Source organism: Olea europaea, chromosome 16 (assembly GCF_002742605.1).
Source record: "Olea europaea var. sylvestris chromosome 16, O_europaea_v1, whole genome shotgun sequence".
Lineage (NCBI taxonomy): Eukaryota > Viridiplantae > Streptophyta > Magnoliopsida > Lamiales > Oleaceae > Olea > Olea europaea.
The window spans coordinates 13,307,211-13,323,427 of NC_036252.1; the positions used below are offsets into that span (position 1 = coordinate 13,307,211).

General features: G+C 33.6%; 2 protein-coding genes across 4 annotated transcripts; one reads left to right on the forward strand and one right to left on the reverse strand.

Annotated features, from left to right (window-relative positions):
- Window positions 1-312: 312 nt before the first annotated feature.
- LOC111412648 lies at window positions 313-7,711 on the reverse strand. Its single transcript, XM_023043577.1, has 4 exons — window positions 7,676-7,711; window positions 4,206-4,209; window positions 884-3,083; window positions 313-352 (listed from the first exon to the last, which is right to left on the reverse strand). The coding sequence occupies exons 1-4, from the start codon at window positions 7,709-7,711 to the stop codon at window positions 313-315; spliced, it is 2,280 nt and encodes a 759-aa protein (XP_022899345.1).
- On the forward strand, window positions 7,626-14,988 carry LOC111412171 (ubiquitin-like modifier-activating enzyme atg7). 3 transcript variants are annotated; one of them, XM_023042969.1, is made up of 15 exons: window positions 7,626-7,701; window positions 8,191-8,396; window positions 11,266-11,483; window positions 11,667-11,858; window positions 11,948-12,002; window positions 12,086-12,180; window positions 12,361-12,550; window positions 12,662-12,767; window positions 12,848-12,992; window positions 13,073-13,231; window positions 13,315-13,503; window positions 13,718-13,918; window positions 14,007-14,122; window positions 14,205-14,364; window positions 14,603-14,988. In XM_023042969.1, the coding sequence occupies exons 2-15, from the start codon at window positions 8,261-8,263 to the stop codon at window positions 14,765-14,767; spliced, it is 2,127 nt and encodes a 708-aa protein (XP_022898737.1). In that variant the 5' UTR covers window positions 7,626-7,701; window positions 8,191-8,260; the 3' UTR covers window positions 14,768-14,988. The 3 variants fall into 3 exon arrangements, with proteins under 3 accessions (XP_022898737.1, XP_022898739.1, XP_022898738.1); XM_023042971.1 differs by having other exon boundaries at window positions 7,679-7,696; XM_023042970.1 differs by lacking the exon at window positions 7,626-7,701 and adding an exon at window positions 7,758-8,004.
- Window positions 14,989-16,217: the final 1,229 nt, after the last annotated feature.

Here is a 16,217-nt window from a genome sequence, read left to right on the forward strand (position 1 = left end):
ATCATGTGTTGTTGGATGAAAATGTTGGAGCAGTTCCCGTCGAAAATGAAGATGTGATCATCATAAGTTCCGACGAGGAGTACGACAGTGATATGTCCTCTTTGTCCGTCGTGGAGGATATGTAGAAGATGCAGTCATCGTAAGTGAAATGTTTACGTATATATAGTAGTGCTATAAAATCCATATAGGCGATGGATAATTTTTTGGGTGATCACCATTTTGTATAATAGTTGTCTACGATATGTATTGGAGTTATGGCTTCCTTTTGTTGTGATTACCATTTTGTCTGCTCCAATGACTTAGGAGAACGAGTCATTCATGAGTTGCTTTTGTATCCATTACCACATTGTGTCTACAATGATTAAGAAAATCCCAGTGATGAAATAGATATGTACTTATTCACTTATATGATGAACAAAATGATATCGTAGTGAAATGTTCATAAGAATATATGTAAGCACCATTTCCCTTGTTGGTAGTTATACCCTAAGCCTGGCATCTCTTATTTGTATCCAGTCTGACATTCAAAAATGAAGTGTTGTTTGTATTTAGTGAATGCCCATACGAATTTTCCTGTTTGTGCGCTATAAAATTTTGAACGACTAGAATAATATAAGAGAAAAATCACAAAAAATTGGAGGAATCCATATAAAGGATTCAAAATATATTACAAATTTAATTTTACAATAAGCAATTGCAAATAAGTGATATCAAGAGAGAACGAAGAAAGAAACAGAAAGAAGTAGAAGTCAAAAATATATTCAACAACATTTAAAATAAGAGGTAGAAAGCAAATAATACAAAAGAAAAAAATTCAAAACATTGATAATTCATGTTATCAGGGCATTTGACGATCAGAATACACAATGTCATTCAAATATACGTGTCACTTAAAGATGTCGAATTCTGACATGTTTGCCTGTTATGTCCAGAACCCCCACATCGGCCGCATTTTCGTCTCAACGTCGACCTTTCAGTTCTTGACCGTTGACGTTGGGTAGGAGGTCGACCTGGTGCTCTACGTATATTCGGGGGCAAAACTTCGACGGAACGAATAGACTGAGGAACAACCCAATCTGACTCTCGGCCAACGGGGTGAAGTACTTCATTGTACGCAGCTCGCCAATATTCTGTGGTGTAGTAAGAGGAGTACAAATCATACAATGATTTTTCTTTTACGCAAGCAGCTCGGGATGCATGTGAACATGAGATTTGTCGCATCTGAAACTCTCGACATGAACATGTGTTACCTATAAGGTCAACAGTACAAAGTTTGGTAGCTATACCTATCTCAAAAACGAGTTCGTCCAAATTTCGTACTGGTAAAGTTGCACCGGCGTCGAATGATTTTCTCAATTCATCATCAATTTTTGGTGTCACAGTCGTACTACATTTCGTAGATGCACTTTTTCTCTCGTAGAACCATCGTTGCATCAATGACGTAATATTTTCGATTAAAGAGGTTATAGGGAAACTTCTTTGTCGCCTTAGGAATGAATTCAGTGACTCCGCAATGTTATTCGTCATAACGTTGTACCGATTACCAACAAAATGTGCCCGTGACCAGGTGGATATACTGGCATGTTCCAAGTAAGATGCCATTGACGGTGGAATGGTTCTTATCTGTGTCATAAACTGATCAAATTCCGATACGCGGTATGCTAGCGCTGCCCGCTTCAATAAGAAGATGATATTGCTACTGCTATACCTTGCAATAAGATTTTTCTCGATATGCCAGATGTAGGCATCGTGGTGAGAAAGTGGGAACAACCTCGTAATTGCCCGCTTAATACTCTTCTTCTTGTCCGACACAAATACTAGCTGGTTTGAATCATCAATGACATCTTTCAACTTTGCAAAGAACCAATACCACGATGCATTTGTTTCCCCATCGACAACACTCCACGCAAGAGGATATATTTGTAGGTTAGCATCTTCCGCTGCAGCTACTAGTAGTGTTCCCTTATATTGGCCCTTCAAATGACTTCCATCAACACAAATTACTGGCCTCATGTATTCTTGAAAACCACGTACATTAGGCCCGAACGCTAAGAAGAAGTACAAGAACCTATTATTCGAGTCGAGTTCAATGTGTGCAATAGTTCCTGGATTTTTCTCGGTTAACATGTGACAATATGATGGCAATTTTTGGAAACTTTCTTCGGGTGTACCACGAAGAAATCGAAGTCCCTTCTCTTTAGCCCTCCACACTTTGTTGTAGGTAATCCGTACACCAAACTCACGTTCCATATCCCCAATAATACCCGCAGGAACGTATGATTGGTTTGTATCGTCCAACCTTCGCATTATGTGATGCCCAATTATTGCACTCGTTGCGTGAATTTGTACATTTTGTCGAACGTCTAGAGAACATGTATGCTCAGGTATGTACTCTCGAATCGTAAAGATTTCTGAAGTTTTTATCTTAGAAGCTCGTACTAGCCAATGACATGTAGTATCGACACAACAAACAGTAAGAGATCTAGGATTCGACTTTTTAACCTTGAAATGAAACTTCTCTTTCAAAGCCTTAAGTTGAAGCCTTGTGTATAACTGTCGTTTGCTAAAGAATATCTGATTCTCCACAATGTCTTCTTCATCAATCGACTCAATTGCATTTCGAATAAACAAATTGCCTTCACCTAAACTTTCATCCATATTATCAATCGTTTGTGGCTCTTGTAGTTCGCACATACTGACTTCATCGCGTCCACACAATGCATCTTCTATTGGTGACAAATGCTCAACTCCGACATGCAGTTCGTGCTCTCCAGCATTATATTCATCTGCAATTACACACAACGCCGCTTCTGTGTGAACAGACATAAACCATTGCAAATCCTCATCGTCGGCTACATCAGCTGGGGGTATATTCATGTTTGGAACTGTAAATTTCAATTGAATTCGGAACTTCATTCTATCAACATTCAGCTTCTCGAATAATTTATGTACAAGCTCTTCATATGTAATATCATGTCGAACAACAATTGATGTTGTTCGGTTCCCTAACCACTTCCACCCGTCGTCTATGTTGACGAATCTACCACCATACGAGACAACAAATCTCTTAACATCTCCCATATCTGCATGTCATAAACAACAATACTGTCAACCACTAATGAAAATCGAAAACGAAAATGCTACTTGCATGCAATATGTGAATCACTCTACACAAAAATTTACCAACTTACTCAAATTTTTAATGTTATTGTCAACATTTAACAGTGTCGAGAATGATAGTATAAATATCATTCTCGACGTTTATAATCATTATTGACACTTATAAAATGTCGAGAATGAAATGACGGGATTTCATGCATTTATCATCTTCTTCAACTTCAACCACCATTTTTGCAAGAATTTATTCCACCATAAATAATATTCTAAATATAGAAGTATATTATCTAACTAAGTTATTTAAGATGAATGGTACGAAAAATATATACTCAGGATAATTTCATCCAAGGGAAAAAAATACTTTATATCAAAAAATTGAGATTTGAACATATACAACAGCAACTACTAAATAAAACTTATAAAAAAAAATGAGAGTTCGAAGAAATAGAGTTCAAAGAAATATACCTTCTACCGACAAATGACGAAAGCCTAATCAGCTTCAAATTTCTACCACAGTAAATTTCTTAAAATAATTTCTTTGAAATTGAAATCATATACTTCTTCGTATATGGTAATGGAATTTTTGCTTCTTCTTCATTTGTTCTAGAAAAATTGATTAAAATATAATTAAAAATATAAGCAAGTGGACTCACCTAGGTAATAGCAACATTATTGTGCCTTCTCGTAGAAGTTATATGCTCTTCTTAAAAATTGTGCCAAAGTGATATAAAATTGATTAATCTTTTCATGAGGGTAAAGTAGACATTTTGATCTAAAAATTGGACATTTTTGCAAAGATTATAAAAAAAGTACACTTTTCAACTCCAACCCTTATAATTAGACATTCTTGAAAATGCCTCATCTTAAAATTGGGTGTGTCGACTCCATCTGGAATGCCATATTATTCCCCGTGTACAAGGAATAAATTCACAGAAGTTCTACAGGGTCCTCATATTGGGATGGATCTCATGTGAATATTTTATAGCATAAAATAAACACCCATCCTACTGTTGTGTGTAATATATAATACTTCTGTAAAAAAATCTCTCCGCACGTTGATTGATTCTTGGAATGACTTATGTTAAGACCTGTCTGCACTCAAAGGACGCTATCAAATCAATTCAAAACCCCAAAACTCAAAAGATGGGCCCAAGTCTACTAGCCAAAGGTGAAGACTGAGCCCACAGATTTATCAGAGTCCAATTAATGATATGGACAACAAATTAAGAATTAGAGTTAGAGCGTGGAGTAAATTAGTACCACAGCGCTAATTTTCCAAATTTTTTATGCATACGTACTGCTCCTCTATCATATTTACTGGAGTTTTAAAATTTTATTTAACAATTAATATTTACAAAAAATAGTATTTTTCGTTTCCAACCTTTACAAAATGTAACAAATTTACTCTTTCTCAGCCTGTTTTTAATATAATTCATCTCCAAACATTTCAATTATGTAGCAAATGCCATTATTTCCTTCATTTTGATCATTAAACGACATATTTACCCTTCTCTTCAAATAAACAAAAATAAAAGAAAACAGTAAAACAAAAAAATGCCGTTTGATGACTAAAATGGAGGGAATAATGAGTTTTGCTGCATAATTAAAAGGTTGATGACGAATTATATCTTAAAAATGTTAAAAATAGATTTATTGCATTTCATAAAGATTAAGAATGAAAGTTCAAGTTTCCCTAATATTTATTCATAATACTAATAGGAGAATCTCCCAATTTTTGAGAACCCAAACATAACTTCCATATTAGGAGGAGTACATATGTTCACATAAATTTCGCAAGCGTAGGAGATAGTTGACAAATAATACATAATGAATTACGCATATCGTCTCACGAGAAATAAATTTTAAACAAAGCGTACTAGTGTCATATTGGATTCAAAGTATGTTCTTCTACAAATAATGTAAAAGTCTTGGTGTGTACTTATATGAAATGAGTATATAGGACTACGGATCCGTCTATGATTATCTAATTCAATTGTTAACCATATGATCCAATTTTATTCTTGCAATTCTTGAAAATCGATAATCCTATGGTATTTAACTTTTTATCCTAAAATAAATTAAGTCTATTCTAGATATAATTCGGTCATATTCTAGTCCGAATTCATATGAAATAGAACGCATTGAAATACACGATTTTCAATATGATTACAGAAGTCACACATGTTATTCTTAACGTATATTGTTTGTGTGTTAACCTTGCAGTGTTTTATAAATTTATTGTGAGCTTTTCAGTACTACAATCAAATAATAAATTTAAATTTGCAAGATTATCAGTGATTTAACTAAATTACTAGTCTTGCCTTAAAATAAGTAAGTAAAATGATCCATCTTCTTCCAATACATAAAGAAAATTAACCTAGCCTGTTCATATGTCGATTACACAAAAAGAATTCAATAGATATCACCCGGAATTAAGAACAATGAAAGAAAGATGAAAAGTCAACTTCTTCCCGAATCTTCAAATCGGGCATTGATTCTTCAAACTTCTTATGTTAATTACCATTTTTTCTCATGCTAGACATCTTCTTTGCACTCAAACGTGGTGCATCTTGTCCTTAGCGACCCCGATTAAATAAAATAGTTGCTAAAATTTCATATCAAAAGGAATTTGAGTCATAAAAAGAAACTAGCCCATCAACATCAATTTTGCGCCAAGCACGAGTGTGGGCATCTAGGTCACGCACTTCCCTAGGCCATATTGTCCTCGAGTTTGGAAAAGGTATGGCTTACTACGCCCGATATGGTGCTTTAGGATTAAATTTACAATTTGGTCCCTAAACTTTTTAGAATGTACATTTTGATCATTTTCGTTCTTTTTTCAGTTCTTTGCATTTTTTTTATGCATTCAATTGACTCCTAGAACTCTCCAATCATCAATATACCAATGGAATAAACTTTTTAAAGTTTACATTGTAGTCCCTAAACTTTAGTTTCTTCTATTTTGGCCCATTTCACTTCTTTCGTCCAATTCCATAATTTTGCATCAAGTTTCTCCAAAGAACGAAATATTTATTGAATTAAGACACAATTCATCAAAATCAATAATAATTTATATAATTTAATGGTCTAGATAAGTGTACATTATACATTTATGTAAACTTTAAAGTTTAGGGACTACAATGTAAACTTTAAAAAGTTTATTCCATTGGTATATTGATGATTGGAGAGTTCTAGGAGTCAATTGAATGCATAAAAAAAATGCAAAGAACTGAAAAAAGAACGAAAATGATCAAAATGTACATTATACATTTATCAGATACTCTCAAATTTTAACCAAAGTCCATCGATTTTTGGCTAAGCCCCAATTTCAGTTAGAATTGAACCATTTGTATTTGATTAGCTCTGGAACTAACTTTAATGGCATACGAGGAATCGTAAGGTATTCGAGTCTCTTTCTCAATTCTAAGATTTATTTATTATTTATTTATTATTTTTGGGCTAAATTATGGATTCCAAGATGTTGCATCGATTTTTCAGCTCAATTTCATATATACCCTTAAATTTGAACATTTACTTATCCTTGAACAAAATATAGCTTAAATTGAAATAATGTTTTTAAACAAAGTTTGTTAGATAACCTGCCGCTAGTCTTTGGACTGGTGTTTTGGTCTTAAAACCAAAGAAATAAAAATATTTTAAATTCAATCTGGATATTAACTTCGAAAAAAGAGTGTAAAAGGTCAACAAGTCGAACCAGGTTAGATCGAAATTGAACCAAAAGTAAAAATTAATCTTAAATTCAAAGAAATATAGATTTTACCAAATTGATTAAAAAAGATAATAACTATTATATATATACTAAACATTTTAGTCAAACAAATCAAGTTTTCTTTAAAATGCCAATATTAACCTTTTAACCCTTAGCAATGGGGATGAACAAAACATCATCAACTTGTCAAATCGAATTGAAATTGCAGTTTTGGATTCGGTAATTGGATCAACGTGATGTTATTTTCGATAGCTCAAAAATGAACCAAACCTTTTGGAAAATGTTTAATTTAGGTTTAGATTGTTAAAAGGCGTTAAAAACCAAATCAAAACAAAACGTTCAGTCAATTTAATATTAAGAATTACTTGTTTTATCCGGAATATATTATTTATTACTTCATTTTATGCTTCAAATTCTTATCTATCTATTTGAAAAAGAGTAAATTTTCACAAGCTTATTATTTGTTTAAGCTTGTATCAAGACAAATATATTTTTATTGTAATGTTTATATTTAGAATCTTTCATTTTAAGTGATATATCATGTTTGAGCCTCATTATTTTCTCATTAAAATAGAAAATATGATCGTTATCCATCACAGCAAGTCACTATATTTAACTTTTTATTTCTTGTGTGGAGTCCATAACGACTATATTTTTCATTTTCATTTTTACAATAATGTGGCTCAATAAGGGGGCTTAGATTTCTTAAACCGGCTGGGCCCCGGTTTCAGTTAGAACCGGACTTTCCGGTCCGTTTTCGATAACATTTTAAACGGAAAAAATGAAAATCGATTGCCCCATCTGTATTTGACTAACTCTGGAACTAACCTTAACGGCATCCGAACCATCGTAAGGTACCCGCATCTCTTTCTCAATTTTATGTATTTCTTTTTTGGGAATTCAATGCATAATCAAAGGCAAACTTTCTTTTTTTGAATTAAGCTATGGAATTACAAGACGTTGCATCGATTTTTCCTCTTAATTTCCTATCTGAGTCTGTAGGTTTTGGGTAAATTTACCAGAATCTCGAGTCTTGAGTCATATATCGAAGACGGTAGTTTGTCGTATAGTTGCGTTCACCATTCTTGAAGTGATGATGTAATATGCCTTCAATATGAGCTGAAATAGTTTTTGGAACTCAAGATTACCGTCACTTGGTTAGATATTAATTATTTTCATTCAATTTTTACTGGTTTAAGAATTTGATTTTAAGTTCTTAGAAGTTATTATCATGTTTCACATAAACTCCCGAGCCTAATGTGTTGTACCTCGTCTGGCTACGGATTTGGATTCTTTCTTGTCAGTTCTAAATTATGTTTATGCTTTTATTCATGTTTTATCAGATATTTTTGCTGGAGGAACCTTTCTTCACCTAAACTAAATTAAACTGGAGAGAAAATCAGACCGGCCAGAATGGTGGACCATGGGAAGGAAGCCACTCTTCAATTTGCACCCTTTCAGAGTGCCGTGGATGAGGGTTTTTGGCATAGGTTGTCTTCGTTAAAGCTCAACAAGCTAGGACTCGATGAGTCTCCAATACCAATAACTGGTAAACTGTCTTACGTTTCACTTACATTTGCATGCCTAGAAGTCTTCCTTGCTTTTTGCTGTTTATAGCCTGTCATTAGAAGGTTGCAATTTGTTGGAGGGAATTTTGCATCTTGCGATATTTTAGGCTTATTCTCTGTCTTGGTAACCAGGTAAAGATTAAACTGAATATATCACAAATCATGCTTCGCCCTAGGGTATGCTTGCACACATTGCAAGAGTAGGGTTTAGCTTAAGCTAGAGAGAAAGGGTTCATACTGATCTGTCTCATCTGTGGATCTATGTGTTGGTGATGTTTCCTCTGATGGAGGCAGGGTAGTGTAAACTAGAAAGTGATGGAAAAATGTGTGTTTTCCATTTATGAAATATGATATTGTCAATAATTGCATCATGAATGAATGTATTAACCAGAGTTATGAAGTTTGTGAATTATAGTATCGAAATTGATGAATAAAATATAAATGGAAGCTCTTAGGTACAGGGTGTTTGCATAAATTTTAACATTGCTTTTAGAGCCGGTCTTGAGAATTTTGATGCCCTAGGTGACTAATTATTACAAAGCCCTTAAAGATAATGCTTTTTTTTTTTTTTTTCTTTTTAACCAGCGTAGCAATTCTTAGATATTTAAATAAATAATATATTTGTATATAAACAAAACTTTGTACAATTCAAAAGACATATTTTTTATCTCTCACAATTTTTAGATGCTTAGTAATCAAACTATTCTAATCAAGTTTTTCCAACATATGATTTTCAATAGAAATCATAACTAATCAACTCAACTCTCTTGTAATATGGTTGATCGAAGATAAGACTTAATAAACTTCAACTTCGAAAAACTTCTTTTGGTGGAGGCAACAGAGGCAGGGTATTACCTAACAAGTAGACAGTTCACCTTCTCTTTTTCCTTGATTCCACTGTTCCATATGTAAGAAGGATGTCAAGAATGAAAATACTCTATCTATGCTTACAATATTAGATAAAATCAGAACTTACTAATAAGTAGTGTATACATGGACAAAACAATTTTTTCTTATCCACTTCTAAGAACAACACAAATTCCATAGGTTTGTCTGTCCTCTATATAGCCATTCATACGGAAAAACATACAAAAAAGTTCCCATAAAAGAATAAATTTCTTACCCGCTTAAATGTACAAACTCGAGTAGTATAGATCAACACATCTTAGTTTGAACAGAAGGACAGGGACCCTGGTCGAGGAACAAGATGTGTTAGATTTGATCGTAGAAATCTAACTTCATCAAGGTTTTAAGCTTTGGAGGAAGGCATTACTAGAAGAGAGATTTATTATCTTCATTAGCTGTTTTTATCCTTCGAGGGGAGAAAACAACCAACAAAAAGTACAAAAGAACAACATAAAGGTATATTTTTGGTTTCCGACTCAATTATTGCAAATAATTCCATACCTTTCTAATACAATGATAAGATCTTTCAGCCTCCCATGTTCGACGGCCTGTAATGTATTCTCTGTTGTTGCAGAAAAAAATGTAACTGCACAAAAGAATCGAAGCTATAAGAACAAATTTTCTTAAGCAAAATAACATATATAAGCCCATGCTACGGTTGGTTCCAGTTTCTAACCTTCCTTATCCAATGAACCATGATAGGGCATTCTTCTCTAATTGCCACATGGATAAGCATATTGTCGCACTTCATCTGAAGCTAATTATTAGCCCTCATTATAATTGCCACATGGATAAGCTTATTGTCCTTCAACAGGTCAGGTGTTGTATCCTCATATACAGTTTGGCTACAATACTGTGGAGGACCATTTGGACAACGAATATAAGGATTCAAATTAATTAAAAACAAAAGTCGCAAAGTTAAGTAAAGTACACAGATACTCACCCATCGTATAAGCATAAGAGAGAATAAGTTAATATAGTGAAAATGAATACTCAAACGACATATTCAGTACCTGACAATCTCTCTGCCATGCTTAATAATTCATATCATAGGTTGAATATTGGTGCCTTTTTTTTTTTTTTTTTGGAGGCCCAGGGCTGGGCCCAAGTGCTTTGCCAAGGCCTGAAAGCCTTAAATTCTCTTGGACATCCTTTCGTATTTGTCAATCTTGGAGCAAATGTAACGTCGTTTGAAAATTTATAAGAAACATTATTATGCCCCTATTTCGTAGGGATTAAAATCTAGATTTTAATCAAATTCAAAGACAACAATTAATTTTAACCACATATTTTATGGGACGCACAATTTTTCAGCCACACATTTTATTAACTTTTATCAAAATTTGCTAAAAATTTGATTTTAATCCCCATCAAACAAGGACTATATGTAATTTTGACATAAACAATAATGGGTGATGTGATAAAAGGATGGCATTGACTATTGGGTAATGAAAATATTTTTGTGAGAGTGTGGCACACTAAGGTTCCTAGAAGGGTTCCATATGGTTAGAGGCTGTTTTTAGCATTAAAAGAAAAGAGAGAGAGGGAGCAATCGGACATAAAGTCTTGTATGAGATCCTAACAAGGTCATGACATGCTCAATTATCTCTTAATCTAGGTTTGTTTGGCTCTTTGATAATTGTCGAAGTTCACAATATGCATTCCATGCCCCGTTATCCATATATAGGTACTGAATAATATGATATGCAACCATAATTTTTACACTTTTTTTGTGGATTGTTTTGATGGGGCTATATCAACTACAGTGCAAACACAATGAAATAATGGGAGCATAAAAACAAGTGGTCTGCCAACCATGAACTGGTCTTAAATCTTTGCTATTGTTATATTTCTTGTATTTCTTTGTTTCCCATCTCTGATTTCACTCCTGATGAATAAAAAGCATCACATCATATAGTATTGTTTCTTCTGATTTCATGTCAGGTTGTTTTGCACCATGCTCACATCATCAAGTGTCAAATCATTTAACTCTTCTTGCCGAATCTTTACCTACCGAATCAAGTGAACAATCATCGATGCAAGAACTAAGCCGTGGGAATAGGAATAGGTGTTATGTCCCTGGCATTCTCTATAATACAAATACATATGAAGGCTTCCAGGCTCTTGACAAGCAGAGTTTACTTAAGGCAGAAGCGGAGAAGGTAGCTTAGTTGTCCTATTCGATAAACAATTTGTTTCTTACAATATTCTAAGTAATAAACTTTTCAATTGTTTGGGATACTCTCCATGCCGTACTTGAAACTACTAGTGTAACCAGATAAAAGGTGGATTACCGAGGTGGTGGATATGCATCTCATTTCACCTTATTTCTCATTAAATGTCAGATCTGGGAGGACATTCATTCGGGAAAAGCTGACGAGGATAGCAGAATTCTTTTAAGATTCCTTGTTATTTCATATGCAGACTTAAAGAAATGGAGCTTTCGTTACTGGTTTGCTTTCCCTGCTCTAATGCTTGATCCTCCTGCAACCCTGGTTACTTTGAAGCCAGCTTCCCACTGGTTTAGCTTAGAAGAGGTGATACCAATATTAAGAATAATGAGAATACTTTTAACTGCTCAATGATGCATTGCTTTAAATTTAAAAGATATTGTTGTGGCTTATAGGCTGAGTCCCTAGCGGCTGCTTGTAATGAGTGGCGTAACTTGTCCTCAACTACAGGTAAAAGATTTCGTGAGTATTCATTAATCCGTTGTCAATGTTTTTCTTTGTATTGGTGGTTCAAATCCTCTATTCTCTTGCAGATATTCCATTCTTCCTGGTTTCTATTGATTCGAACTCAATTGCTACAATTAGGCATTTGATTGACTTTGACGACTGCCGAAGTAATGGTCATAAAGTACGTCAATATAATACCACTTACATATTAGGAAACCTATATCTATATGATTATGGTATTATATATTAATTAAAATGACTGAAGTCCTATTATAAACAAATGGAACTCTATATTAGCTTCGAATGATCATAATGGAAGAAACATATAACTTACATGAACGCATGTCTATATTCCATGCAGATCCTCTTTGGATTTTATGACCCTTGTCATCTTCCAAATAATCCTGGTTGGCCTCTTCGAAACTTCCTATTATATATTCATGTAAGATGGGGTCTTGAGAAAGTTCCATTTTTATGCTACCGCGAGAACCGTGGTTTTGCGGATCTGGGACTTTCCTTGGTGGGTGAAGCATTGATAACAAATTCACAAGGTAGAGTAGAGTAATTGAGGAACATACTCTTTTCGTGATTTCACTTTTCTTACATAGGTAATTGAAATTATTATATGATCAGGGATTCCTGAAAATGTGAACTTCATTTAGGTTGGAAAACCAATCATAAAATGCCAAATGCTGTGGGTTGGGAAAGTAGCAGAGGAAGAAAGGTTCCAAGGTTTATCAGCCTTGCTAACAATATGGATCCAACTAGGTATCTTCTATAAATTATCACTTCATCTAGAACACTATTGTTGGTATTTTCCTTAGTGCTTCGTGGCTCATTGTTAACAGGTTGGCCATATCAGCTGCAGATCTGAACTTGAAGCTAATGAGATGGCGTGCCTTGCCTTCATTAAACCTCAATATCTTGTCTTCGGCAAAATGCCTTCTCCTTGGAGCTGGCACACTTGGATGCCAAGTTGCTCGAATGCTTATGGTTAGCATTTGAACATTCAAGACTCTTGGTTAAAATTGTATCATTGTTGGGCTGGGTAATCAAAAGCTTATATTTTGCAGGCATGGGGTGTCAGGAAAATTACCCTGCTTGATAGTGGCAAGGTGGCTATGTCTAATCCACTGCGGCAGTCCCTGTATACCTTGGACAACTGCTTGAATGGTGGTGAATACAAGGTGACAGCAGCAGTGGAGAGTCTTAAACGAATCTTCCCTGCAGTTGTAAGTAGTTTCTCCCTAAATATATTTATTGGTTTTATTTGTTCAACAATTGGATGTGAATTATAATCACTTTTTTTTCTCAGGAAGCAGAAGGTGTTGTGATGTCCATTCCAATGCCTGGGCATGCTGTACCTTGCCAGGAAGAAAATAGTGTTATTGAGGAATGCAGACGACTGCTCAGTTTGATTGATTCTCATGATGCCATCTTTTTGCTAACTGATACACGTGAAAGTAGATGGCTCCCAAGTCTTCTTTGTGCCAGTGCTAACAAGGTTTATCTCTTTAGTTTAATCCTATTTTCAGTTCAAGATTGAGAATTTTATCCCTCATGCTACTCCAATGCAATCTTTTTGCATATTTCCTCTGCTTTTTGTTTTTTCTTGATTATACCTTGGTGTCATCTCGTTTGGGATTTCCAACTTCAGATAGGAAATCATGTTTTCTCCGTATACTCTTTTTGAAACAAACTTGTTTGCTTCTTCTCAGATCACTATTACTGCAGCTCTAGGGTTCGACAGCTTCCTAGTTATGCGTCATGGAGCTGGTCCTCTGAGCTCTAACCATGACATAAAAGCAGAAACTATGACTGATTTATCTGCTCAAATGGGAACTGTCTCCCTCGATGACAATGGGACTAGACAAAGATTGGGTTGTTACTTCTGTAATGACGTGGTTGCTCCAGTTGATGTAATAATTAAAGCAAATTGATAAAAAGGTTTTCACTTCTCACATTCTTTTTATTTCAATTTCATTGATTATTATGGTCTCTGTGCAGTCAACCACCAATCGGACCTTGGATCAGCAATGCACTGTTACTCGTCCAGGGCTTGCTCCTATTGCATCATCACTTGCAGTTGAACTTCTTGTGGGAATTCTGCACCATCCTTCTGGGTAAGTTCTACAAATTGTAATGCTAGGCAAAAGTTGTGAACTTTAAAATACAGAATTCGTTTGCTCTACTGTACTTGTGCAGGATATTCTCCAAAGCTGAATTCGCAAACTCAACTGATTCGTCAAGCACCGAGCAACCTCTTGGTATCTTGCCCCATCAGATTCGAGGCTCACTCTCTCAATTTTCTCAGATGACACTTGTGGGTCATGCCTCAACTAGTTGCACAGCATGTAGCTCCACTGTAAGTATCGGCCCCTTGGCGCACACACTAAGCAGTAGTAGTATATTTTGCCAATCTTGTTTCCTGGTCATTTTCTTGGTTATGACTCCACTCTTATCGATCATTTTTCTTTCTTTTTGCAACAATCATGTAATATGGATCCTGAAACATGTTTTTTAAGCATTTTTTGACATTTGTTTTTCCTGAAATTGCTATGTTGATGTCTCTTCTTTCATTTGTGAAATTTAATTTTGTTCAGGTGGTATCGGAGTATCAGAACAGGGGGATGGAGTTTATAGTTGAAGCCATTAACCATCCTACATATCTGGAGGATATAACTGGATTAACGGAGCTGATGAAGTCAGCTGGCACTTTTGAATTAGACTGGGATAATGAGGATGATGATGAGTGTGTTGAAATCTAATTGCCTTGTATATATACACACACTGGACTGGGATATTCCTAATTAATCAAGATATTATTTAAGGATGTTTCATGGCAAGCCACATTGATTAATGGCAAATGTCCGTTGTTTGACAAAATAGATTCAAAACACCATTAAAATATACGATGGATTTATTTCGCTTTGAGCATTGGGAAAAGATAAGGGTGGTATATTGGCAACATAATTTTTATTTGTTACACTATATTTTAGTTGCAGTTAAATTTTTCAATCTTTGTTTATTGTAGCAATTATTTTTTGAGACCCTCTTGTCATACAGGTGTACCTTCACAGGGGTTTTACAGGTCACACACAATAGCGAGATAGATAGATATTTTTTTAGTAATATTTTACTAACATGGGATCCACCCCATGTGAGTATTCTGGGATTGGAATTTTCGTATGAAGCATTATTTTGTACACATAGACTAATGCTTGTCGAATGCTAATCTTTAACCTTTTATTAATTAGTATATCTCGTTTTTAATGATGATTTAAATCATATTTTGTTCTCATATATATATTTATATTTATTTTATTTTATTTTTTGCACTTAAAGTATCACATTAAGAGGGAATCATTGTTTGGACGATTTTAACCCTCTTACAATTCAATTATTTCAATAATACATTACTTTTTGTTTTTCGATATGTAATAAATAGTATATAATTATTGTCATTTATGAAAGTGTTATTAATTCTTAATTAATTTACATTCACGTTAATCTAGATTCAATAAATTTTCATTTTATGAATCTTGAATTATATAAATATAGAGTTATTATAGATGAATTTACTCATATTCATGTATCTAGAAATTTTAATGGGTGTTTAAATTTATCTATTAACAATTAATTTTTATGTATCTAATGTAATATAAAAAGATTGCTCATTTATAATATATCATCATTACAAAAATTTTGAATAATAGAAATTGATTTTTGAGAGTACAATTTTCTTATCTTAAAATTCTATGCTAAATTTTATTTTCTTTATTTCAATACTGCATTACTTTTCGTTTTTCGATATGTAATAAATACTAAATTATTGTCGTTTATGAAATTTGTGTTATTAATTCTCAATTAATTAGCATTAATATTAATCTAGATTCAATAAATTTTTACTTGATGAATCTTGAATTATATGAATCTAGTGTTATCATAGATGAATTTATTTATATTTATGCATCTAGAAATTTTAATGAGTATTTAAATTTATTTATTAACAATTAATTTTTATGTATCAAATGTAATATAAAAAGATTGCTTATTTATAATATTTTATCATTAAAAAAATATTGAATAATAGAAATTGAGTATTGAAAGTAAAATTTGAGTATAATTTTCTTCTCTTAAAATTATATACTAAATTTTATTTTCTTTAATTTGTCCGAAACTCACCAAATTCTTCAACAAATTGGTAGCAAATATTAC

Excerpts from the sequence above, each read along its gene's own strand:
- LOC111412648 (XM_023043577.1), bottom strand. The coding sequence starts at position 7,711 with ATGCGGGTACCTTACGATGGTTCGGATGCCGTTAAG. Across the intron at positions 353-883 it reads TCGACATCTTTAAGTGACAC|ACACAATGTGGTAATGGATA; the intron begins GTATATTTGAAT and ends TAATCATTGTAG.
- LOC111412171 (XM_023042969.1), top strand. The coding sequence starts at position 8,261 with ATGGTGGACCATGGGAAGGAAGCCACTCTTCAATTTGCACCCTTTCAG. Across the intron at positions 11,484-11,666 it reads TTAAGGCAGAAGCGGAGAAG|ATCTGGGAGGACATTCATTC; the intron begins GTAGCTTAGTTG and ends ATTAAATGTCAG. Across the intron at positions 13,919-14,006 it reads ACGTGGTTGCTCCAGTTGAT|TCAACCACCAATCGGACCTT; the intron begins GTAATAATTAAA and ends GTCTCTGTGCAG.